This window comes from Bos mutus, chromosome 10, assembly GCF_027580195.1.
Source record: "Bos mutus isolate GX-2022 chromosome 10, NWIPB_WYAK_1.1, whole genome shotgun sequence".
Lineage (NCBI taxonomy): Eukaryota > Metazoa > Chordata > Mammalia > Artiodactyla > Bovidae > Bos > Bos mutus.
The window spans coordinates 70,839,497-70,863,807 of record NC_091626.1 but is presented as its reverse complement, the minus strand read 5'-3'; the positions used below and the strand labels follow the sequence as shown (position 1 = coordinate 70,863,807).

At 45.2% G+C, this 24,311-nt stretch overlaps 1 protein-coding gene across 1 annotated transcript in view; it reads right to left on the bottom strand.

Annotated features, from left to right (window-relative positions):
• Nucleotides 1–24,311, bottom strand: part of EHD4 (EH domain containing 4) — a 92,064-nt gene that overhangs the window by 14,108 nt on the left and 53,645 nt on the right. The window contains exon 4 of the mRNA XM_005903973.3: nucleotides 5,421–5,833. Within this exon, the coding sequence (XP_005904035.1) occupies nucleotides 5,421–5,833 (413 nt within the window). The remainder of the gene's footprint in view (nucleotides 1–5,420; nucleotides 5,834–24,311) is intronic.

The window sequence follows — 24,311 nt, the reverse complement described above, 5'->3', positions numbered from 1 at the left end:
TGGCTAATTTGTCCTTATAGAACAATGAATAAACTCTCCATATTTAAATAGTAACATGATTAATCTGGGTTTCAAGTTCTTCATTCACAAGCAAATGGCACTGAGCCCTGTTGAACTTCTGAACGTTTTTATCTTGTCCAATTCACCCTTTCCCTTGTATAAAACTAGAAAAGTCCCTACTCATCAAATGGTGATGACCAAGGGTAAGCCAAATGGCTCAAAATGTCAGGTTTGTTTTTTTTTTTCTGGGCTAATAATGAGCAGAGAAAGATGGATTAAATGAACATGGATTTATAGTTCACATCTATACTCTGCCACAATCTCATGAACTACGTCCAGTAACAAGTGTTTGTATATCCAATGCTGAGAAGCATTTACACAGAGAGATACTGGCTATAACTACCGTGGGCTTGGAGGGCAATCGCAGCAGTGAGTGTGGGAAGCTTGCAACACGCATGGACAGTAGGAATGGAAAGGCCTAGGGAATCTGGATACTGGTGAGCGATGTGGAGCCAGTCAGGCCAGGAAACATGGTTCTGCATGGAAAACCTCAGGGTCGCCCAGGTTTAATATGACCTGATAGAGATCTGCACCTTTGCAGGTCCAGCTGGAAACCTGCATAGAACATTTAACCTGTGGGGATCAGCACATTTTAAAAGTGGATTTATTATGATATAAAAACTTCAGTTCATAAACTGAAGACCTAGAAGATGAACCCATGAGATAGTAAGTGTGAGGCTTCAAGATGCAGCTGATTGGCTCCCACTTGGGTTCCTTATTCTGTTGAAATCAAAGCTGGAACCAATAGCGGATGTGATTCTGAAGAGCCTTAAAGGGGATTCGAGGGGCCCACCCAGTCATCTGAGTCAGCCTTCAAAGAGATAGGCTACCCTGTGTGTGCGGACTCAAGCTAGGACTCAAGCTACTGACACACCCCCAGTAGCTTGAGGCTGCTGACTGAGCTATTTTTAAACATCGCCTGGAAGACTAAGCATCAAAAGGACAGCTACCAGCCCTCGTAGAATGATTCTTACATAACTTAGCTTGGGTCCATGTGGCGAATTTCCAAATGTCTAATTTCGCCCCCAGAAGGAATGGGCGGTACAGACAGACTGGAAAGCTCAGTCCTCCAAGCCACATATGATGAAGAGGAGAACACACTTTGAAGACAAAACTAAATTCCACAGAACTATACTAAATGCCCCAAACCACTGACCTCTCCTTTCCTTTCTCATTTTTAGTTTGTTCCTTCCTCAAACGTTGACTCATTTTTTTTTACTGAACAAAGGTCTCCAAGTGGGTGGGAACCTTTCCTATTCGTGAGCAGTGTCTTTATAAAAGGTGGGGTCCTACAGTAAACTTGCCTTGCTTTTTATCTTTGTGCATTTATCCCACAAACTACTATGATTTAGAGTTTGAACCTTATTTCATTAAAAAAAAAATTTTACATTGACCAAGTTTTTCAAGTCTTTATTGAATTTTTTATGATATTGCTCCTCTTTTATGCTTTGGTTTTTTTGTTGCCAGGCATGTGGGATCTTACCTCCCCAGCCAGGGATCGAACCTGCACCCCTTCCATTGGAAGGCAGTCTTAACTACTGGATTACCAGGAAAGTCCGTGAACTTTATTTAACTTGGCTATTTTAATGATACTGGATAAAAGTAAATTCTTATCTTCTAAACCTTTGGTGGGGGCTTTCCCCAAACAGATTACTCTAAAAAATCATGAAATGAAACTTGACTGGCATCTGAGATTATGAACAGTCTTCAAAGAAAGATGTCTACCGATATCATAAGATATATACTCTTTGAGGCTAACCAAAAAACCCACTCTAAAGATTTCCTGTTCCTTGAAATAAAGGACTGGGGGAAAAAATGTAAATAGAAAAAGTAGGGAAATCATTAAGTTTCAAGAGATCTTTAGTAAGAGTGCCATTTTTCATATTATGGGAAATGTCATATTTATGATACTTGGATTACTGCAGAACTCAGCAGGACATTAACAATGCCATTTCTGGCTTTTATTTCTGGATGGGCCACTAATTCTACCTAATTATGGTGGTCTATAATAGAAACACTCCACCCACCAACTCAGAGCTTCCCTGGTGGCTCAGTGGTAAAGCATCTGCCTGTAAGGCAGGAGATGCAGGTTCAATCCCTGGGAAGATCCCCTGGAGAAGGAAATGGCAACCCACTCCAGTATTCTTGCCTTGGAAACCCCATGGACAGAGGAGTTGGCAGGCTACAGTCCATGGGGTCACAAAAGAGTGGGATACAACTTAGCAACTAAACAACAACATACCAATACAGATCTGACACCTGCCAGGTGACATCTGGAATCTTATCCTTTGCATACTTTCAAAATCACAGCTTGACAAACTTCTAAACTTTGTAGGGTTTATGTGGATGGAGAATATTATTGAATAGTCAGAATGACAGATTAATGCAGAAAGCTAGGGCATAGTAAAGACCAACAGATGCTGTCCACGCTGCATTTCAGGTGAATGCTTTCCGGACCAGGGAGTCAGGCCCACTGGAGTTTGAATCTACAACTTCAGGCTGGGAAGTCCTGGCTAAGTCAGGTCACCTTTCTGAGCTTCATTTCCCTTGTATGAGAAATGAATGTCCAACTCTGCATACTGTGGGCAGGATCAGATGAAATAACACATGCAATGCAAATCATGGGGCTTCTAGAACATTACAGACCCTCAGTCAAGGTTGGCCTGCCAAAGAAAAGCTGGATCAGGAGAAAGAGAGATGAATATATCAAAACCCAAGAGCATTTTTATGAAACAGGCACACTTCATAGCGTAAAGCTCAGGTGACCCCTTGTCCATTTCAGCAACAAGTTCACAAATGGAACATAAAACTGCAGACAGTGTATGAAGTGCATGGCACTGGTTAGTGGTCAAGGCTATTGTGCTGAGTTCAGCTTCTCTGCCTGAGACTGTTTCCTGCCCCCCTGCCAGCCTGGTGCCGCCCCAGGAACACACTGGCACAGCTCAGGCTGGAAACATCCGTACTTCAAACATTTTCCTTTATGAAAAGGAACAAGCCAGATACTATTCTTAGGAAGAAAAAAAAAGAAGACAAGCTTTTTTCCTAGAAGTAAGCTCAGCAATTTGACTGCCCCCTGCCCCCACCCCCTGCCTCTACACAAGGGCTTTCATTATTCCCATGTCAGGCACAGCAGCATTCTGTGCCTCTAAACCCAGGCCACGCCAGCCCCTTCACAGGGCCCAAGGTGCCAGGATGGCAGCAAAATCCCATGCGCTTGGCACTCCCAGTGAGCCTTTTGCCTTTTATTTATTTATATGATCAAACATAGCTGCATCTTGAGTTAGCAGGCCCTCAGCGATGCCTGGTAAATTAAAAAAAAAAGTCCATGGGCATTTAAAAATAGTTTAAAAGATCTTGAGATCTGCAAAGGCTATGACATCATTTACCAGCCTTGGTTATACAATCATTTTGGGTATTATATACCCTGAAGGTGAAGTTCAGTTATATCAGCTAGAGAAGAGAAAGACCACATACCAGGGGGTCACTCACTGGGCAAAAACAGATTTCCTGCCACTGAGCCAGGGAGGGAAATCATCTCAGGAGAGCTGTAAATTAGTGGATTTACAAGCCTTGCAGAACTGGAACAAAAGTGGCTGTTCCGGGAAGGAAGCAGCTTGTACGAGAAGAAAAGATAGAGAGCTGTGACTCAGGAGCACAGGTGACTGCAAATCAGCGGAACATGGGTGGAGGGTGTGAAAAAGCCTTAGGGGGAGCAAGAGGAAAGAGCCATCCAGGGATGATGGGCAGGGTCGCAGCCAGCGGGGTGTTTGGTCGCAGCCAGGAGGGATGCTGCCCTGGAGCACACAGGCATGCAGGCAGTGAGGAGGGGCTGGACGGCTGGTCACCTGCACGACGGTCACCCTCAGTGGAGCCCTCCCTGCTCCCCACCCCAGCCAGGTCCCTTCTCAGGGCACAGTGTCTACACCTGGGCACTCACAGCTCACCATTCTGAAGAGGGGAGTTTGGCGCCTCCTCCTTCACCTGACTAGGCTGCCCAGCCCTGGCCTAGGGTGCTGTTGACCTTAGTAGGCAAAGTAATGGTCGACTCTAGAAGGCTGGCCTGTGGGCCCCTAGGCCAGAGCAGAAGCCCCTCGTGGTGCAGCAAGAGGAAGTGGGGAGACGCAGGTTCTGCCATCAGAAGCTGAAGGAAAAATGAGGCCTCCTGACCAGGGATCTGGAGAGGCAGAGCCTGGGACTGCTTCTAGCAGAAAGGACAAGACCAAAGCAGAAAGCTAGGCTGGAAGCCAGGAGGGCTGAATTTAGTTCTTTGTCACTAAAGACCTCTGGTTCCCAAACTTGATTGATCATCAGAATCACTGGGGGAGCTTTACACACACACACAGACACACAGACTGACAGACACACATACACACACACACTCTACCCCCAATCAGAGGCTCTGGGGCAGGGCTTGGGAACTTACATTGCTTAAAGCTCCTGGGTGCTTCTGATGATCACTGGGACTAGATAAACTCTAGAGGCACTTATGGTATTAGGTGTTAGAGGACTATCATTTTATGAAATGTACATATAGTTTTTAAAGAACCTTTTTTTTTTCTGTACTTTTTCTTAGAGGAGTCACATGCTCCCCTCTCTTCAGAGGCACAGCAAAATAGACTATGCTGTTAACACGAGGGTGGTCAGATCACTGCCCACCACCTGGAGGCACAGACTCCTGGGGCTGCTAAAAGGCTCAGCCATGAGGCTGGAGAGTGCGAACCACAGCCCAGAATGGGGATATGGTGTACCCCCTCCCGAAATGGCATAGTTGGTGAGCTGGGCTGAGCCAACCTCCTGTGACCTCTCTGTGCCCTCGTGTGACGCAGGGCTCCATGCCTTAGGCACAGGGTGACAAGTGCTGGTCCCTCGGCACCCCAATGGTCCCACCAACGCCACCTTTCTCTGGTTCGGTGGGTTATCTTCCTGCCGTCCTAACATAGCAGCAGCATCCAGGTGGTGAGTGCATGCATTTCCCCAAGTACCGGGTGCTACGTCAAGCACTCTGCAAGTCAGGTCACACAACCCTCCCAAGCACCCTGGGATGTGCTCTTACTAGTTCCAATTTATAGATTGAGTCAGGCTTGGAAAGGAGTCATTTTCCCCAGGTCACACAACCCTCCCAAGCACCCTGGGATGTGCTCTTACTAGTTCCATTTTATAGACTGAGTCAGGCTTGGAAAGGAGTCACTTGCCCAAGATCACAGAGGTAGGAGCCAGAATCTAAAGAAGATACTGATTGTCAGGCTTGCTTCATAACCCTTCCATGTCCTGTTCCCTGAGGCTCCTGGAATAGAACCTCCGCCTGAGGTGCGTGTGGGAAGACTCCCTGCCCAGGCTGCTGCTGGGGGTCTCCAGCTTACCTTGGCCAGCCGCGCTCGCTTGATGAGGTCATTGAGTTTGCGCACTGCCGCCTTCTGGGGAAGGCTCTGGATGTCTCTGAACAGGTCCTGGGCCTCGGCCTCGAAGAGCCTTCGGTTGTCAGTGTTCTGCAGGGGCTGCGTCCAGAAGGAGCCAATGTAGACGCGTAGCACCTCAGGTGTGTTGATGACCTTGCCCAGGGACCACATGAGGGCCCCATAGACTCGCATCAGCTGTTGTGTGTCCACTTGGTCGGCCTTGTTCAGCACTACACGGATCTTGTCGTCTTGGCCCCGGAAGGCCTTGATGGCCTCTGAGAACTCGTCCGAGATGTCCAGTTTGTGTGCATCAAAGAGCAGGATAATCCTGTCCACCCGCTCAGCGAACCACTGAAGGACCTGGCAGAAGTCATACCCTGTGGGGAGGGAAGGGGCAGGTCAGTGCGGCCGACTACTACGGGGGCTCAGAACCACCTGGGTCTCCAGCAGCTGCCAAGGAGAGTGCCCCATCTTCAAGCTGGAGGAAGGGGAGGACTCATGATATGAAAATTGTTTCAAACGGGGCCCCCTGGGCTGGATGCATAGAGTTAACACTGGGGATGCTGGGAGTCCTTGCATGGGCCGTGCCAGGGGATACTGTGGTCACTCTAATTGGGCAATGCTTGCTTCCATATTTGTAATTTCTTTTAGCCCCCAGGAGTCTCTTGTTTCACCTAGTACGGTCTTTTGGTTTAATGGCAAAATTGAGTGATGGCCCTGAAAAAATACAGGCCATGGGTCAAAAGCTCTCAATTTCTACCAAAGTCTCACTTTTCTGAAAGTAGCAGAGCTGGAGAAGGAAGAAACCTAGTGGCCACCTGAAGTCTCATGGAGTGTACAGGAAGTACCACAAAAGGGAAATTTCCATCTATCTAAATTTAAGAGTGTTAAGGAGATCAGAGGTTGACCTGGCCAAAACCGTGACCTATATTTATCATTTGGACTATTTATATCTTATGTATGTTGTAAATATTTTTAAAATTGTGTTTCACAGCCATTCCATGAAATGGTCTCTTGCCAATTTCTTTCTAAAAATGACCAGACCCATGACAATTCTGTTTATTTTACCTTGGCTGTGTACCAACACACTCCAAATCACGCACCCAAATCAACACTCCTCTCGGCTTGTGGTCAAGGCTTTTGAGCATTTCTCAGGGAGGTAAGTCCCATGAGAAGCAAACAGAAGGGGCCAGCCTCCCAGGCTTATTTTTATTCTCAAGGCTGATTAGCTCTAGAATCAAGCCTCAAAGCAGTGCAGTCAGAACCCAAAAGGGATATTTCCTGACCCTACTTTTCACGCTCTTGCCTCTTTTTTTAGATCTGGAAAACTTTCAAACACATATAACAGTCTAGAGAATAATGTGATGAACATTGACGTGCCCAACCTGTACCTTTAAGAAATTTTCACTTGACCTTCTTTGCTTCAAATACTTAAAAAAAAATGAAGTGTAGTTTATTTAAATAACAAAATACCACATAGCGGCGAGGGTGAACTAGATTTTCACTTGTCAACACAGGCAAATCTCACACACACAAAAAATCAGTTTCAAAAGGACATGTATAGCATGATAACATTCACTTACAATGTTAAACGGAGAAGGCAATGACACCCCACTCCAGTACTCTTGCCTGGAAAATCCCATGGATGGAGGAGCCTGGTAGACTGCAGTCCATGGGGTCGCTAGGAGTCGGACACAACTGTATAACTTTCAAGTAGACAACCTGAGCGACTTCACTTTCACTTTTCACTTTCATGCACTGGAGAAGGAAATGGCAAGCCACTCCAGTGTTCCTGCCTGGAGAATCCTAGGGACGGGGGAGCCTGGTGGGCTGCCATCTCTGGGGTCACACAGAGTCAGACACGACTGAAGCGACTTAGCAGCAGCAGCAGCAGCAGCAGTACAATGTTAAAAAAGTAACCTTTGGACATGTACTACAGCTCGAATACAAACATGTTACATGGGTTTGCAGATGCTGGTTGATTCTGGGGATGGAGGAAGCGAGGCCTCTAAAGTACATGAAGGCCTAAAGGAGAATGAGCTATTAGACAGAAATAAAGGGGGTCCATGGACTAAAGTTTCCATGAATTGAAGAACAGGTGTAAGAGGAGTAACTGGGCAAGCAAACTGGATTCAGATACATTTAAATAGGGACTTCCCTGGTAGTCCAGTGGTTGGGAATCTGCCTTCTAATGCAAGGGAGGGGGTTCGATCCCTGGTCGGGGAACTAAGATCCTACATGCCACAGGGCAATTAAGCCCAGGGGTCACAACTAGAGAGCCTCACGAGCTGCGACTACGGAGCCCATGCGCCACAGCTAGAGAAAGCCCACGTGCCACAATGAAGACCCAGCACAGCCAAAACTTGAAAAATAAAAAGATACATTTAAATAAAGAGAACATTCACAAAAGTGCTGAAGCCCTCCGTGACCCCCTCCCCAAGCCCTGTCCTCAACCTCCTCCCCAGAGGAAACCACAGCCCTGGATGCAGGGCTTTATGTCACCGCGCATGTGTGTATGCTGCCAGCTCAGGCCTTTCACTTCTCTTTTCTGTCTCACTGAGGGACTCCCTGATTCCCTGGGGGGAAAGGAGACCAAAGGCAGTTTCCAGAATGTGGGCTAGAGTTTTTCATTGCTGTCAGCACCAGTTTAGATCAGAGGAAAAGCGAAGACCTATGGAACAGGTCATAGCATAGGATATGAAGATTCTGAGTTAACATTTCACTTGGTTCTGTCCCTGTGAGGCCAGAGCAAACCTCCTCCTAAGGTAATGTGGGTTCTGTCATTTGAGACTAACCTGTGCACCAGAAAGCCCAGATCCTGGGTAGGAGATGCTCAGTGGATGAAAGACGGCGCTGTTCCCTGGGGGCTGCGATGACGTTTTGAAGCCACCCACTGAAGGCCCTGTGTGTGGATTTACTTTTCCAATAGGGAGGATGGACTTGTCACTCTGACCCAGTGTCTCTCTCATTTGGTAACTGAAGGTTCATAAACAGATTGAAGAAAAGGCTGTGTCTGGCATGCACACTCGGGAGGACACCGGTTGTCCTTTGCTGAATGCTCTTCCTGTTGGATGGGGGTTAGCATGGGTTCCTTGGGGACCACAGATGCTGAAGGTGTGATGGACAGTCTCTTGCATCACTCGTTGGCAGGCTGGGGTACAGATAGGTGATTTAGAATCAGACAATCATCTCCTGGGCTTCCCAGGTGGTGCTAGTGATAAAGAGCCCGCCTGCCAATGCAGGAGATGCAAGAGACGCGGGCTCAATTCCTGGGTCGAGAAGATCCCCTGGAGGAGGGCACGGCAACCCATTCAGTATTCTTGCCTGGAGAATCCCCATGTCCGTGGGGTCACAAAGAGTTGGACACGAGTGAAGTGACTTAGCATGCATGCAATCCTCTCCTACCAGAGGATGGTGTTGAATCTTAAGGGAATGATGCAAAGACACAGGGAAAATGAGAATTTATTTATGGGAGAGATGGCTGAATTTAGATGGTGATAGGACTTCCCTGGTGGCTCAGATGGTAAAGCGTCTGTCTACAATGCAGGAGACCCGGGTTCAAGCCCCAGGTTGGGAAGATCCCCTGGAGAAGGAAATGGCAATCCACTCCAGTACTACTGCCTGTAAGATCCCATGGACAGAGGAGCCTGGTAGGCTACAGTTTATGGGGTTGCAAAGAGTCGGACATGACTGAGCGACTTCACTTCAGTGGCTTCCTAACCTAGTTTTTGAGCCCAGCTCTCCAGTCTTCCTATCCATTCTGTGAACAGCCTGATTTTCTGAAAACTCCTTTTCTGCTCAAGTTAGTTAGCTTCTTTGGTTTGCTACCAAGGACCATGATTGGTAAACAATCTATCTCCACATTTGAATATTTCCAAACTATGTATGCTTTTACAACCAGTGCCAAAAGAAACTTGCCACACCAATAGCTGTCACCTCCTCTGTATGTGAGCACAGTGTAAATTCAGCCATGCAGACTTGTCTCTCTTCCTCCATGGGCTGCCTGGGTTGACTGGTTGACCTCTACAGTAACATGTGTGTTTCAACTTTAATTTGGGTTCCTAAAAGTTATTTTAAAAAACACTTCGTTCCAATGCTTCAGTGAAATAAAAAGTTACTGGGAACAGAGCTGCCAGATCTAAGTGTGCTAAAGTGTAGCCAGTCCTCACCTCTGGAGGAAGAGGTGCATGTCTGTATTCTTTTGTTTTAAAGTCATGATGAAAGCTTGGTAAGGATTAAGCAGTATGGGTAGGTAGAAGTGCTTTGTTTGTCATTAAGAGGTGTAAAAGAATGGCTTGTCACATGTTAGGCAACACAATCAAAGGTGAAAAAAAAATCACTAAGTGTCTCAGAAGAAAGCAAAGAATTGTCAAAGCTGGGAGAAGTTGGTCTGCTCAATTTTTTCCTCACATGCAGTTGCTGTTATTGTTATTTTACCATTTTTAAGTGTACAGTTCAGTGGCATTAAGTGCATTCGTATTGTTGTGAACCATCACAACCATCCATCTCCAGAACTCTTTTCACCTTCCCAAACCGCAACTGTGCCCACTAAACAGTAACTGTTGATCCCTTCCTCCGTCTTCTGGGTTCCCAGAGCCCTTTGCTTGTTCTCCTATCAAATGACTTTACACAGTGGATTATAACCTGATGGATGTACAGGGTTCTCTCATTAGATAGTAAATTCTTTAACCGTAGGGACCATATCTTCCTCACAGTGGCACAAGTCAGTGATTATCAAAAGTGTGGGCTTTGGATTCAGGCTGCCTGGGATTCTAATCCTACCTCTACCACTTACTAATTTTGTGACCTGGGGCATGCTGCTTTATCTCTCTGTGTCTCATTTTTTCATCTGTAAAATGGGGCTAATACTGGTGTCCATATACTTCACGGGGCTGTGGAGTATATGGGTGAAGCATTTAGAATCATCTTGGCAGCTAAGTTCTCTAAAATGTTATGACCTGGTTATTTGAAAAACCCTTGCATCCAATTCCCAGTGCCTGGTGGGGGCAAAATAAAGATTTGCTGAAAGATGCCTGGCTGGGGTGAAGTACAGCCTGCAGCCATGGAGAAAATCAAATTTCCCTAATTAAACTGGGTAAAGATGACAATGCAGTGATGCTCGAGCCACGTGAATCAGTGCTCAGAAGATAGCTGATAAAATATACTGACTGAGCAGAGACTGCTCGTATTTTATGAATAGAGCCAGTGGCCTTTCCTCCCTTGCTTGTGAAACAGGGAGTTCTACCAGTTGGTCCTAAAGACCCCGCGTGCCAATTCACTTCTGTCAATCCAACTCTTTGCAACCCTGTGGACTGGAGTGGGTTGCCATCCATTCCTCCAGGGGATCTTCCCAACCCAGGGGCTGAACCTGTGTCCTCTTATGTCTCCTCTGCTGGCAGGTGGGTTTTTACCACTAGTGCTACATGAGAAGCCCCTCAAAGACCCTGGGTTACTTCTAAAACAAGGCAATGATTCCAACCGCAGGATCCTCCTTGGCTTAACAAAGTCCTGTGCACACCTGTGCTGGCCAGGACAGCTCAGGGCAAACCTTGGTGCTCAGCAGGGGAGAGCAATGAACTCCCCTAGAGGTTCTGTCACAGAGGGCCGTCAGGGGCCTGTCACCCCTAGAGTGAGCCACGCTATACTAAGTAGGTCTGTGACGGCGTTACCCCTTAAAACAACGTTGAATACCAGTGGCCCTCAGACTGAACGTGCCTTCAGCTGCTGTTTTGTTTGGCCTACAGGGTGTCCTTATGTTCTGAGCTCACGGCCTTTGGTCTGGACAGCACTGTCCACCTGGTGCCAACTTCTGAGTGGGAACACTACAGCTCAGACTCTGCCTTAGAAACCCAACTCTGCCCTCCAGCCCTCCTGGGCTCCTGAGGGGCACTCCTAGCTGCCACTCTCCCCACCTCAAAGAACTGCATGGCATTACTTCACAGGTGCCTCTCACTTGGGCTGGGAATGTCTGAGGGCGGGGGCCTCCCTATCCTGCTTCTCCAGCCCAGAAGCATGCTTGCCAACACAGCCCTCAGGAGTGCTTCCTGATGGACTCAATGTATTCTGTGGGAAAACGTTCAACGTTCCCTTTTTATTTTTTGGCCACGCTGCATGGCTTGCAGGATCTTAGTTCCCTGACCAGGGATCAAACCTAGGCCCTGTGCAGTCAAAGTGCAGAATCCTAATCATTGGATTGCCAGGGAATTCCCCTAAACTTCCCTGCCTTAAACAATTTCTCGAACATGTCTCTTTGGAAATCAAAAGTACATTAAACATCCTAGAATTTAATAAGACATTTCAAACACACAAAAAAGTTTTAAATGGATTAATTAATAATTATCAAGTTCCTAGGATGTGCTTGGAATTGCTGCTGAGGGACATACTGCCATAAAATTGAGGCTGCTAGCTTTACCCAGAATAGCCCCAAACTGGAAATAATCCACATGTCCTTTGGTGGGTGAATGGCTAAACTGCATTGCGTCTATCAGTGGAATACTACTCAGCAATAAACGGGTGGGGCTACTGATGCATGCAACACACAGGTGAAACTCAGAAACACGCCAAGTGGGAGAAGCCAGGCATTAAAGAACACATAACTGTACAATTCCATTTACACTAAATTCTATAACAGACAAAGCTAAGCTCCAGTGACAGAGAGCAGATGAGCGGTTGCCTGGGACTGAAGATGGGACTGGGACTGACCACAAAGTGCCAAAATCAAAGAAGGAACTTCTCAGGGTGATGTACAGTTTCTGTTTCTAGAAGATGGTGGTGGTTACACAAGAAACACGAGTACAGGAGTAAATCTGCAAATTCATCAAAACTCAGAAAGCTGTACAATTAGAGTGAGGGCATTGTAATGTACGGTACTTCAATAAAACTGACTTAAAAAGTAAAAATAAATATGAAAGAAAAAGGGATGGACAGAAGGCTGCAAAGAAGAAAGAAAGGGAGAAGGGAAAAAAGGAAAAAAAATCCAAGGTTGCTGAACTTGTTTGAAGATATACATCTCCACACACTGCTGAGTGGACCAGGAAGTTGAAAGCTGTTCAAGGGAACTATGTCATGAATCTGGCCATGTATGGAGTTGGATTTAGCAACAGTTCCAACAGTCTTGACCACAAAAGTTAATGTAAAATTTGGCTTGTCCACTGAAACTTTGAGAGTCATGAATTTCACAGTGTCTTGCCTCATGGCTGAGGTGCTTAAAGTCTTTCATCGTGACAGACCAGGGACGAGAGTACTCTGAGTTTATGAGAATCAGTTCCAGCTGCACAGAATGAAATAAGACCCAGGGCACACAGATCTGGGTATGTGAGTACACACCCCCAGGTGAGCATGCCTGTGGGTGTAGGGTATATACATGCACATGTATGAGTGTGTGTGGAGACCATAAAATTCAATATAATAATAGAACTGTCCCCACGGTACTCAATATATTTTAAATATGTTATCAGTCTATTATATATAGGAGCTTCCCAGGTGGTGCAGTTAGTAAAGAATCGCCTGCCAATGAAGGAGATGCAAGAGACGCAGGTTTGATCCCTGGGTCAGAAAGATCTCCTGGAGGACGAAACGGCAACCCACTCCAGTATTCTTGCCTGGAAAACGCCATGCACTGAGGAGCCTGGAGGGCAATAGGCTATGGGGACTATAGAGTTGCAAGAGTTGGACATGACTGAACACGTCCACAGATGTAGAAACCAAGGCTTAATGATTTTAGACACCTGCCCAAGGTTACACAGCCAGCAGGTAGTGGAACCTGAACTAAAACCAGGCCCCTAGAGGAGAGGTGCTGATGACAGACGTTTCAATTCTGTAAGATGTTCCAGTGGAACTTGTAATAGTCTGGAACAAAACAGAGGTGTAATCAGTTCAATTGTTTAAAAGTACAGCTTCTCTTTTTGCAAAAGGACCCCACAGCTATATGGCTTTTGGAGCTGGGAAAGAAACTTTGTCCTGTGGAAGATCCCAGCTTGGCATTCCTGGTTCCACATTCTGGGAACGAGGAGGAGGCAGGAAGGAAGGGGCCCTTTCCACCCAATCAGGGGGCTTCCGTCACAGCCCTGTGGAGACCACGGTCTCCGTCCTTGCTGACAAGCCTTACCAGGAAATGGCATATGAGGTCAGGACAGTGGCCCCAGGCTCAGGTAAACACAGGGCAGACACCCCAAGGAAGCAAATTTGACTGACTATTTTTAATAGCACAACAGAAAAAAATGCTTCAGTTACTTCCCAAAGCCAAGTTTCCTATTACGTGAGTTTTAATCAAGACGTGTGTCAATGAAAGAATGCAAGATAATGGTTCTCTCTGCCCTTGCTGCTAGTGCCATTCTTGGGGTGGACAAGGCCCCCTGACCAGCCAGCCAAGCCCAGGACTTTGCCCAGAACTTCCCTTCTGCCTGGAGTGCCTTCCCTCTCTCCCATCTCCAACCACCCATGCCCTCAGGAGGCCTCCCCCACCCAAGCAGAGCAGCACGTCCCTGCCTCGCGAGAGGGTCTGTTCTCTGCCACAGCCCGTGCTCTAGATGAGACTGTCATCATCATGTCTGGAGTCCAAAAGCCCACTGCAGCACACCTGACACTCCCTAAATCCGTTCCCCTGTGATCTGTTCTCCAGCACCAGTGATTTTTCTTGTGGAGCACTTACTCTCTATAATGATATATTTATTTGGTGATTATGTGACAGAAACGCCAAAGGGAAACTTCACCCCTCATCTGTTCACCACTGTTCACCCAGGATCCACCACTGAGCAGAGTAGGTACTCAGTAAATCTATATCTAGTTTGTGCTAAGTCGCTTTAGTTGGGTCTCACTCTTTGGGACCCCATGGACTCAGAGAACCCCTCTGCCCATGGGGTTCTCCAGACAAGAATACTGGAGTGGGTCGCCATGCCTTTCTCCAGGGGATCCATTTATTCCCCTCCAAAATTAAAAACAAAACTACTGTATGATCCTGCAATCCTACTCCTGGGTATCTATCCAAAAGAATTTAAAACTGAGATCTTAAAGAGATGTTAGCACTCTCATGTTTACTGCTGCATAATCCACGTAGCTGAGATTTGGAGACAGCCTAAAAGCCCATTGGCAGATGAATGAATAGAACAAATGCGGTGTATATATACACTGGAATAATGTGTGACAAGGGTGAGCCCTGAGAACACTATACCAAGTGAAATAAGCCAGTCACAGAAGGACAAATACTGCATTATTTCACTTACATGAGGTGTCTAAAACAGACTTGGAATCATAGCGTGGACTGGTGACTGCCAGGGGCTGGGGTGAGGGGAAACTGCTAAGCAAAGGGCATAAAGCTTCAGTTATTACCTAGCGAAAGTGAAAGTTACTCAGTCGTGTCCGACTCTATGCAACCCCATGGACTATATACAGTCCATGGAATTCTCCAGGCCAGAATACTGTAGCCTTTCCCTTCTCCAGAGGATCTTCCCAACCTAGGGATCGAACCCAGGTCTCCTGCATTGCAGGCGGATTCTTTACCAGCTGAACCACAAGGAAAGATGAGTACATTCTAGAGAACTGCTATACAACCCTGTCTGTAGTTAACAATACTGTACACCTAAAAATTTAAGAGGGTAGATCACATGGTAAGTGTTCTTACCACAATAAAATGAAATAAATTTGGTTTAATGAAGTGAATTGCTTTAAATAAGAAGCATAACAATTTTTAGCAAGTCCAAGGGTTTAGTTGCTTAAATAGTGCTGTGAGTGTCTTAAAAAAGGGCTGTTACTAATTATAGGGAGTACAAATCATCTCAAAATAAACATCAGTTGTCTAAGGGGTCACTCAAGTATTAAATATATATTTTCAAAAATAGTCACTTCAGTTAACAATAACAGCTACTTCAATTAAACATGTGCAGGGAGTCCTTGTTTTGTTTCCAGGACGAGTTTACTTCGCAACTGGAAAAGGCTGTTTCTGAAAATGTTACTGGGGTTGGATGCAGAGTGACTGCTATAAATAAAGAATTGCAACAAATATTTACTGAGCTCTCTTAACATTCCTGCACTGTCAGGAGAGCTTCACATGAATATCATCCCCTGTAATCCTCACAGCAACCCCGTGAAGCATGTACTATTATTATCCCCCTTTTACAGGGGCTTCTCTGGTAGCTCACATGGTAAAGAATCTGCCTACAATGCAGGAGACCTTGGTTTGACTTTTGGGTTGGGAAGATCCCCGGAGTAGGGAATGGCAACCCACTGCAGTATTCTTACCTGAAAAATCCCATGGACAGAGGAGCCTGGCAGGCTATGGTCCATGGGGTCACAAAGACTAGGACACGACTGAGCAACTAACATGTTCACGTTTACAGGTGAGGATATAGAGAGTCAGAGAGGTTAAACAACTTACCTGGGGTCATATAGCTATTTCCCAGGGGTGCCAGAATTCAAACCCAGGGATGCCGATCCCAAAGCCTGTAATTTTACCCACTGCACTGTGCATACACCAGGATGGTGGGATTAGAGGTGATTTTTTTTTTTGTGGTGGGGTGATTTTTATTTTCTTCTTTTTGGTCTTCTAAAAAGTAGTTTTTAAGGGTTTTGTGATGAAAATATATTATTTTTGTAATAAGAAAAAAATAAATATGGACAAAATCACTGGTCCATATATAGACTGGGCTAGCAATATCATTTAGGAGGGCGTTCCCTTCCTTCTAAGGTCTGGATTTCTAGCACTTTCTAGCTTATCACCATCTCAGGAAACACAGGGAATGAAGTGATGCCTTTGTAAATACACAACTTGCTGTGAGCAGAGGCCGCCCCGCTTCACTAGGGTGAAGCAGCGGAACACACTGGGGTGGGGTGAGTAGAGACGCTGCTGCTGCTGCCCTCCCCGCCTCGCTTCTCTTCTCTAGCGGGCTTCCCCCTCCTCCCAGCTGACCAGACACACAGTGAGGCTGGGTGGGGTGGGGGTGGTCCAGGCTCCTGCTGGGTATTGGGGGAGCTGATATTAAACCCCTCCCTGGATCTAACAAGACTCTCTGAGAAGACGAACGCTGCAGCATCTCCATCTGCATGCTTGTGCTGTGCTATCATGTCCAACTCTCTGCAGCCCCATGGACTGCAGCCCACCATGCTCCTCTGTCCATGGGATTCTCCAGGCAAGAATACTGGAATGGATAGCCATTTCCTGCTCCAGGGAAACTTCCCAAGCCAAGGATTGAACCCGAGGCTCCTGTGTCTTCTGCATTGGCAGGCAGGTTCTTTACCACTGAGCCATCAGTGGAGCCCCTACATCTGCATATAGCAGTCACCTTTTTGAGGAGGTTCAATGTGTATCCCCCTCAGTTTCCAGATGTTAATGGTAACCTCCTGGAGAATGTAACTGGCTACAAGAACAGCCCCACAGTTATAGAGTTCTCCACTGCCCTGTGCCTGGTCTGGCCACTAAACACACCACTATTTAAATTAAACCAAGGACCGAGCATGTTCTGGGATGGGCTTGGTGTTGTTTTTCCCCCAGCTCCTCTCCCCACTCCTCTCCCTTTGGGATTTAGTCCAATACCTTGTGAATTTATTTTTTGTGCCTGTTTCCTCCTAAAATAAACAAGCTAGCCCCACAGCCTGTCTCTCCTTCCTATGGGGGATGTTGTAAAGATAACGATGAGGCAGACAGTGCTGTGTGACCCCAAAGACCCCAGACATCACGGAATCACAGCACATGGGCGGACAGGAAACAGAGAAATGCTCCACTTGAACAGTCAGCACAGTGAACGAGGCTTCTCCTGGTCACGTGGCCAAGTCAAAGGGAAAATTGGGTTTCATATTTCACTTTCCATTCCAGGTGAAAAATTAAGTTAAGAAGCAGATCTGAGCCCTAGGAAAAGACAGCAGTAGTACATGCCGTTGGAGGCTCTTTGCTAGAGAGAGATCTTGGTGAAAATCTATTAGGAAAAATCTACACGTCTTGGAGCTTGGATCAGCTGCTTCAGTGCCTGCTCTCAGTTTCTACATCTATCAGATGGCTCGGATGATCAATACGGATTCCTTCACATCGTACAGATATATATGATGGTTCTGAACATTAAGCTTTTCTGAAACAAAAAGTCAGATTCTCAGGAAAATCAATTTAGTGCCTGTATAGAAGGTAGCATCAAGTTCTAGTATCAGCATAAGAATGTAAACCATCTGGATGGTTACAGGAATATTCAGTGACTACCTCTAGGGGATAAGATGAACAAGTAACATGTTTCATGTTACTATATTCATTTCACTGGACCCATGTGCTGTGGCATTTTGGGGCTGATTTGAAGGTCCTTGCATGTTTCCATAGGGGCAGTTAGTTGCCCTTCAAGAGTAATTTCCTTGTCATTTAATTCCAAACACTTCTGTACTGAAATAAATTAACAAAAGAAAAGTCACAGAATTTGAGACTTCCAAGGATACTGAAGAAGTCATCAGATTCAACCTTCTAATACTATGATTAATAGAATTCAGGAATTGAGTGTCACGCACACGGAAGTCGTCCCTTCCTCGCTCTCAAGTGGGCTTTGTGTACCTCAGGTGAGAAGGTCTCGTACAATATGTCTATAAATCAGGCAGAGGCAGTCTGTACTTGTACTGGGTTTTCTTGAGGCAAAATGCCAACGGTATACAGACTCCACCCAAGGATGATGAGGCCAAATACTTACAAGACTTCCACCTTGACAATGCATCTTGTCATTTTGTGGTTCAGAAGGACAAAGAAACAATGTTTCTTCACGTCATAATTTTCCACAGAGAAATGTTAAACCCAGAGGGTGACAACTTTGGATCAACAAATGACTTGCAAAGTGACCTCTGCCCTCAACCCCTGCCCTGCCCTGTTCCTTTTAAACATTCCCAGCGTTAAGTGAGTGTTCTGTGAACATGTGGACAACAGCCAGTCATGAAGATCAGCTCAAGCAACTAAGCTATCAGATAACCCACTCTGAAAGCCAAACCATTATTTGGAGATAGTTATTTCTGGATTTACGTCACAGATAGAAAGGCAGATCAAGCCAGTGGGGACCATGTGAATCCAAATTAGTAGTAGTGTTAGTGACTCAGTCGTGTCTGACTCTTTGTGACCCCACGGACTGTCGCCCACCAGGCTCCTCGCTCCGTGGAATTCTCCAGGCAAGAATACTGGAGTGGGTTGCCTTTTCCTTATCCAAGGGATTTTCCCAGCCCAGGGATCTAACCTGGGTCTCCTACACCACAGGCAGATTCTTTACCATCTGAGCCACCAGGAAGATACACTTATTTTATTAAATCAGAGTTTGTGTATTTAATAGTTACCAACAGTATTTCAAAATGGTCAAATATTTCCAGAAAGGAACTTGAGAAGATTTGTAAATACGAAATATGCCATCCACCTAGCAGACAATGCAAAGATAAAGCGAAGATGAAAACAAAAAATGGGGGAAGGCGCCAAGATGGCGGAGGAGTAGGACGGGAAAACACTTTCTCCCCCACAAATTCATCAAAAGAGCATTTAAACGTCAAGTAAATTCCACAAAACAACTTCTGAATGCCGGCAGAGGACATCAGGCACCCAGAAAAGCAACCCAACTCCTCGAAAGGAGGTAGGAAAAAATATTAAAGACAATAAAAGAGACAAAGAGGAGGGACGGAGTTCCGTCCCGGAAGGGAGTCTTAAAAGAGAGAAGTTTCAAACACCAGGAAACCTTCTCACTGCCGAATCCGTGCCGAGCTTTGGAAGCACAGAGGACAACATAACAGGGAGAAAAATAAATAAACAATTAAAACTCGCAGATTGCAGCCCCTACGGTAACTCCTCCAGCGGAGAAGCAGCGCAGACGCCTGCATCCGCCATTAGCAAGCGGGGCTGGGTAGGGAGGCGCATCGCTGAGAGTAAGAATCTGGCCTGAATACCCTGAGCACTATCTGAGCGAAATAATTTGGGCTAGCAAACCAGACTGTGGGATATCTACCATGCGAAAAGCCAGCCCTAACCTAAGACACCGCCAACCCGCGCACGGAACAAAGGACTAAACAGAGGTAGCCGGCTGCAAACCTTCCCCCTCCGGTGACAGGCAGCCAGAGCCGGAAGGGGGCAATCGCAGCCCCAGAGAGACATTATCTATAAAACTGGCTTCTTTGCTAACTAAAACTTATTGGGGGTCTGGACGGTCAACATCTGCCTGAGAAGGTGTGCCGGTTTTACACCCAGATAACCAAGTGGCGGGGAGGCGATAAGTCGCAGCATTGGCGCTCACCAAACACCTCATCACCTGAGCTGCTCGGACCTGGGAGGAGCACAAAACGCAGCCCCAACTGAGTCTGCGCCTCTGAGGACTACCTGAGTGCCTGAACCTGAGCGGCTTGGACCTGGGAGGTGCATGCAACCCAGGCCCAGCCTCGGATTGTTCCCGTCGGAACAACCTAGAGCCTGAGCAGTGTGGGCAGGGAGGCTACACGCACCGTGAGCGGGGCAGACCCAGTGTGGCTGAAGCACTGCTTGTGTCATTTGTTTGCAGCATCCTCCCTCCTCCCTCCCCATAGCGACTGAACAAAGAGAAGAAATACAGCTCCACCCACCAGAACACCGACACAAGCTTCCCTAACCAGGAAACCTTGACAAGCCACCTCTACATACCCACACACAGCGAGGAAACGCCACAATATAAGAGAACTCCACAAACTGCCAGAATACAGAAAGGACTCCCAAACTCAGCAATTTAAACAAGATGAAGAGACAGAGGAACCCAGCAGATAAAGGAACAGGATAAATGCCCACCAAACCAAACAAAAGAGGAAGAGATAGGAATCTACCTGATAAAGAATTCCAAATAATGATAGTGAAATCGATCCAAAATCTTGAAATTAAAATGGAATCACAGATAAATAGCCTGGAGACAAGGATTGAGAAGATGCAAGAAAGGTTTAACAAGGACCTAGAAGAAATAAAAAGAGTCAATATATAATGAATAATGCAATAAATGAAATTAAAAACACTCTGGAGCCAACAAATAGTAGAATAACAGAGGCAGAAGATAGGATTAGTGAATTAGAAGATAGAATGGTAGAAATAAATGAATCAGAGAGGATAAAAGAAAACGAATTAAAAGAAATGAGGACAATCTCAGAGACCTCCAGGACAATATTAAACGCTACAACATTCAATCATAGGGTTCCAGAAGAAGAAGACAAAAAGAAAGACCATGAGAAAATACTTGAGGAGATAATAGTTGAAAACTTCCTAAAATGGGGAAGGAAATAATCACCCAAGTCCAAGAAACCCAGAGAGTCCCAAACAGGATAAACCCAAGGAGAAACACCCCAAGACACATATTAATCAAATTAACAAAGATCAAACACAAAAGAACAAATATTAAAAGCAGCAAGGGAAAACAAACAAATAACACACAAGAGAATTCCCATAAGGATAACAGCTGATCTTTCAATAGAAACTCTTCAAGCCAGGAGGGAATGGCAAGACATACTTAAAATGATGAAAGAAAATAACCTACAGCCCAGATTATTGTACCCAGCAAGGATCTCATTCAAGTATGAAGGAGAAATCAAAAGCTTTTCAGACAAGCAAAAGCTGAGAGAATTCTGCACCACCAAACCAGCTCTCCAACAAATACTAAAGGATATTCTCTAGACAGGAAACACAAAAATGGTGTATAAACTCAACCCAAAACAATAAAGTAAATGGCAACGGGATCATACTTATTAGTAATTACCTTAGACGTAAATGGGTTGAATGCCCCAACCAAAAGACAAAGACTGGCTGAATGGATACAAAAACAAGACCCCTACATATGTTGTCTACAAGAGACCCACCTCAAAACAGGGGACACATACAGACTGAAAGTGAAGGGCTGGAAAAAGATTTTCCATGCAAATTGGGACCAAAAGAAAGCAGGAGTCACAATACTCAGATCAGATAAATTAGACTTTAAAACAAAGGCTGTGAAAAGAGACAAAGAAGGTCACTACATAATGATCAAAGGATCAATCCAAGAAGAAGATATAACAATTATAAATATATATCCACCCAACATGGGAGCACCGCAGTATGTAAGACAAATCCTAACAAGTATGAAAGGAGAAATTAACAATAACACAATAATAGTGGGAGACTTTAATACCCCACTCACACTTATGGATAAATCAACTAAACAGAAAATTAACAAGGGAAAACAAAAAAACATGTATCTATAAAGCTCACTAAAGCAAAGCACAGTAAAATGAGGTATGGTAATAAAAGGCGTTAAATTTATCAAATAAAAAAAAATAAAGTGCTGAAAAATTAAAGCTGTCAAAAAAAAAAAAAAAAAAAGTAGGGGCAGTATTCTTTAATAATGACAATATCATAAAAAACAAAGAAAGGCTGTAAAAGTGTTCCAGATTAAAAGAGACTTTATCAACATGACAATGAAATGCAATATCTGATCCTGGACTAGATCTTGTACTAGAAGGAAAAAGTGCTAAAAAGGACACTGAGGGTCAGTTAACAGTATTAGAATACAGACAGTAGATTTAATAAAAGTATTTTATCCATGTTAAATTACTGAAGTTGACAACTGTACTATTACAGTTATTAACCAATATCCCTATTCTTAGGAAATTCAGAAATATGTACTGAAGTATGTGGGATACTTCATGGGAATAAAAACCATGATATCTGCAGCAGGCCTTCCAAGAGTTTAGAAAAAACTTTTTGGGTGGGAGCAGACAAATAATAAAGAAATGGGGTGAAATGATAAGAACAAGTGAAAAATCTGGGCAGAGGTTATATGGATATTATTTGTATTATTTTTTTTGACTTTTTTTAAGCTTGACATTAAAAATTAAAAATGTGCAAAAAAAAAAAAAAAAAAAAAAAAAAAAAAAAAAAAAAAAAAAATTGGTATTGCCCTAAATTGGGGAGGATGTGTGGAAGCAGGCACTTTTGTAATTGTTGGCCAGAATGTAAACAGGCACACCTTCTAGAGAGGCATTTGGGCATCAGTTAACACAATAAAAAGACCACAGTTCCTTTTGATTCAGCAATGCCACTGCCAGGAGTGTATCTACAGTTCCATGATTGCACAGACTATATATACTTGCACTGTATATGCAAAGCTGTCTGTATTCTGTGGCACTGTGTGTAACAGTGAAAGACTAGAAACAGCCTCAATGCCATCAATCCAAAGGACACCAGCTATTAATTCTGGCACAGCTCTATGATGGAATATGAAGGACATAGCTCTAAGGCTCCAAAATGGATGTGCTCCAAGATTCACCAAGTGGAAAACTCTTAGTGTGGAGCAGTGAGCAGAGGACCCTCCCACTCACAGGAAGAGGCTGCGGCTCCTCTTTCTAGGAGAGGACCTGGGGATGTGGCTGTGATAGGTGTCCTTCACCGTTTAACTTCTTGTAACTTGACTTTTTCATCCCGACATGTACACACGTCCACACAGAATGGTGGTGCTTCTGAAGAGCGCTTCAGAAAGGCGACGTGGAATAAACGGGCTGACTTGTGCTTTCAACCATGATTTGGATTCAAACAGGATGGTTTTGAGAAAGAGACAAAAAAGAATCCAGGTGAACTGGCAGTTTCCACAGGAAACTGTATCATGGCCCATGTGGGAAATACCCCCAGATACCAGAAAGGGGATTATGGCAAAAAGAACCGGAAGAGTGACAAGAGCTGGGGCCCTCACCACAAGAGGACACCCTCTCCGGTCACTCTCTGCAGTCGGTTCCCCAACATCATGCGCGGCTGCATTCTCCTTGTACTCCTTCCACAGCTCTCCTGTCAAGTCCAAATATTTCCTTTACCCTTCCTCTCCTTTTTCAGGTCCCTGGAAGCTCAAGGTACTTGTCTGCCTAATTCCCAAGACTCAGCCACCACCCAGCTGACCAGGGATCCTGGTGGGTCTTTTGGGGACCACTCCAGCTCCATGAAATGAACAAGACCACCAGTTCTTCAACACCACTCTATGTCAAATGGCTTGTACATGTTATGTCACTTTATCTTCAAACAACTGGAGTGGGGGGTTTCCTCACTTTATACAGGTATAAACTGAGGCTCAGATGGTCCCACAGTGAGGTGGGGTGCTGGGATGTGAGCCCAAGTCAGTCTCATCCAGAGCCCACAGCAAAGGAAAACAAAGACTCCCTGAAAGCACCACTATTTTCAGTGCATTTCCACTACACGCTTCAGAGCTAATGCCTATGGAGCACTTGGGTATTTGCACAATTATTCAGTTCTAACCCTGTGAGGGAAAGCACTTCTCTCATTTTATAGGGCAGGAAACTAAGTCTCACAAAGACAGAATAACTTGCCCAGGTCACCCAGCTGGTCAGTGCCAGAGCCAGGGAAATGGAAAAAGTCCCTGGCCAGTGTTTACTACTTTTCCGCTTAGAATCCTGCATTTACAATCTACCTCTCCTACTCTCCAGCCCCCACAGGGACACAGTGACAGAGGAGAGACCTTTTGCACACATAACATTAGGGATGAAGTCTGTATAACAAGAATGTCCCCATTATAGCAGCGATGTTACTGAATATTTGAAAATACAAATGAGAGTTTTTAGAGCCTCTTGATGAAGATGAAAGAGGAGAGTGAAAAAGCTGACTTAAAACTCAACATTCAAAAAACTAAGATCATGGCATCTGGCCCCATCGCTTCATGGCAAATGGGAAAAGTGAGAGACTTTATTTTCTTGGGTTCCAAAATCACTGCAGACAGTGACTGCAGCCATGAAATTGAAAGATGCTTGCTCCTCGGAAGAAAACCTATGATAAACCTAGCCAGCATATTAAAAAGCAGAGACATCACTTTGCTGACAAAGGTCCAGAGAGTCAAAGCTATGGTTTTTCCAGTAGTCATGTACAGATGTTGAGAGTTGGAC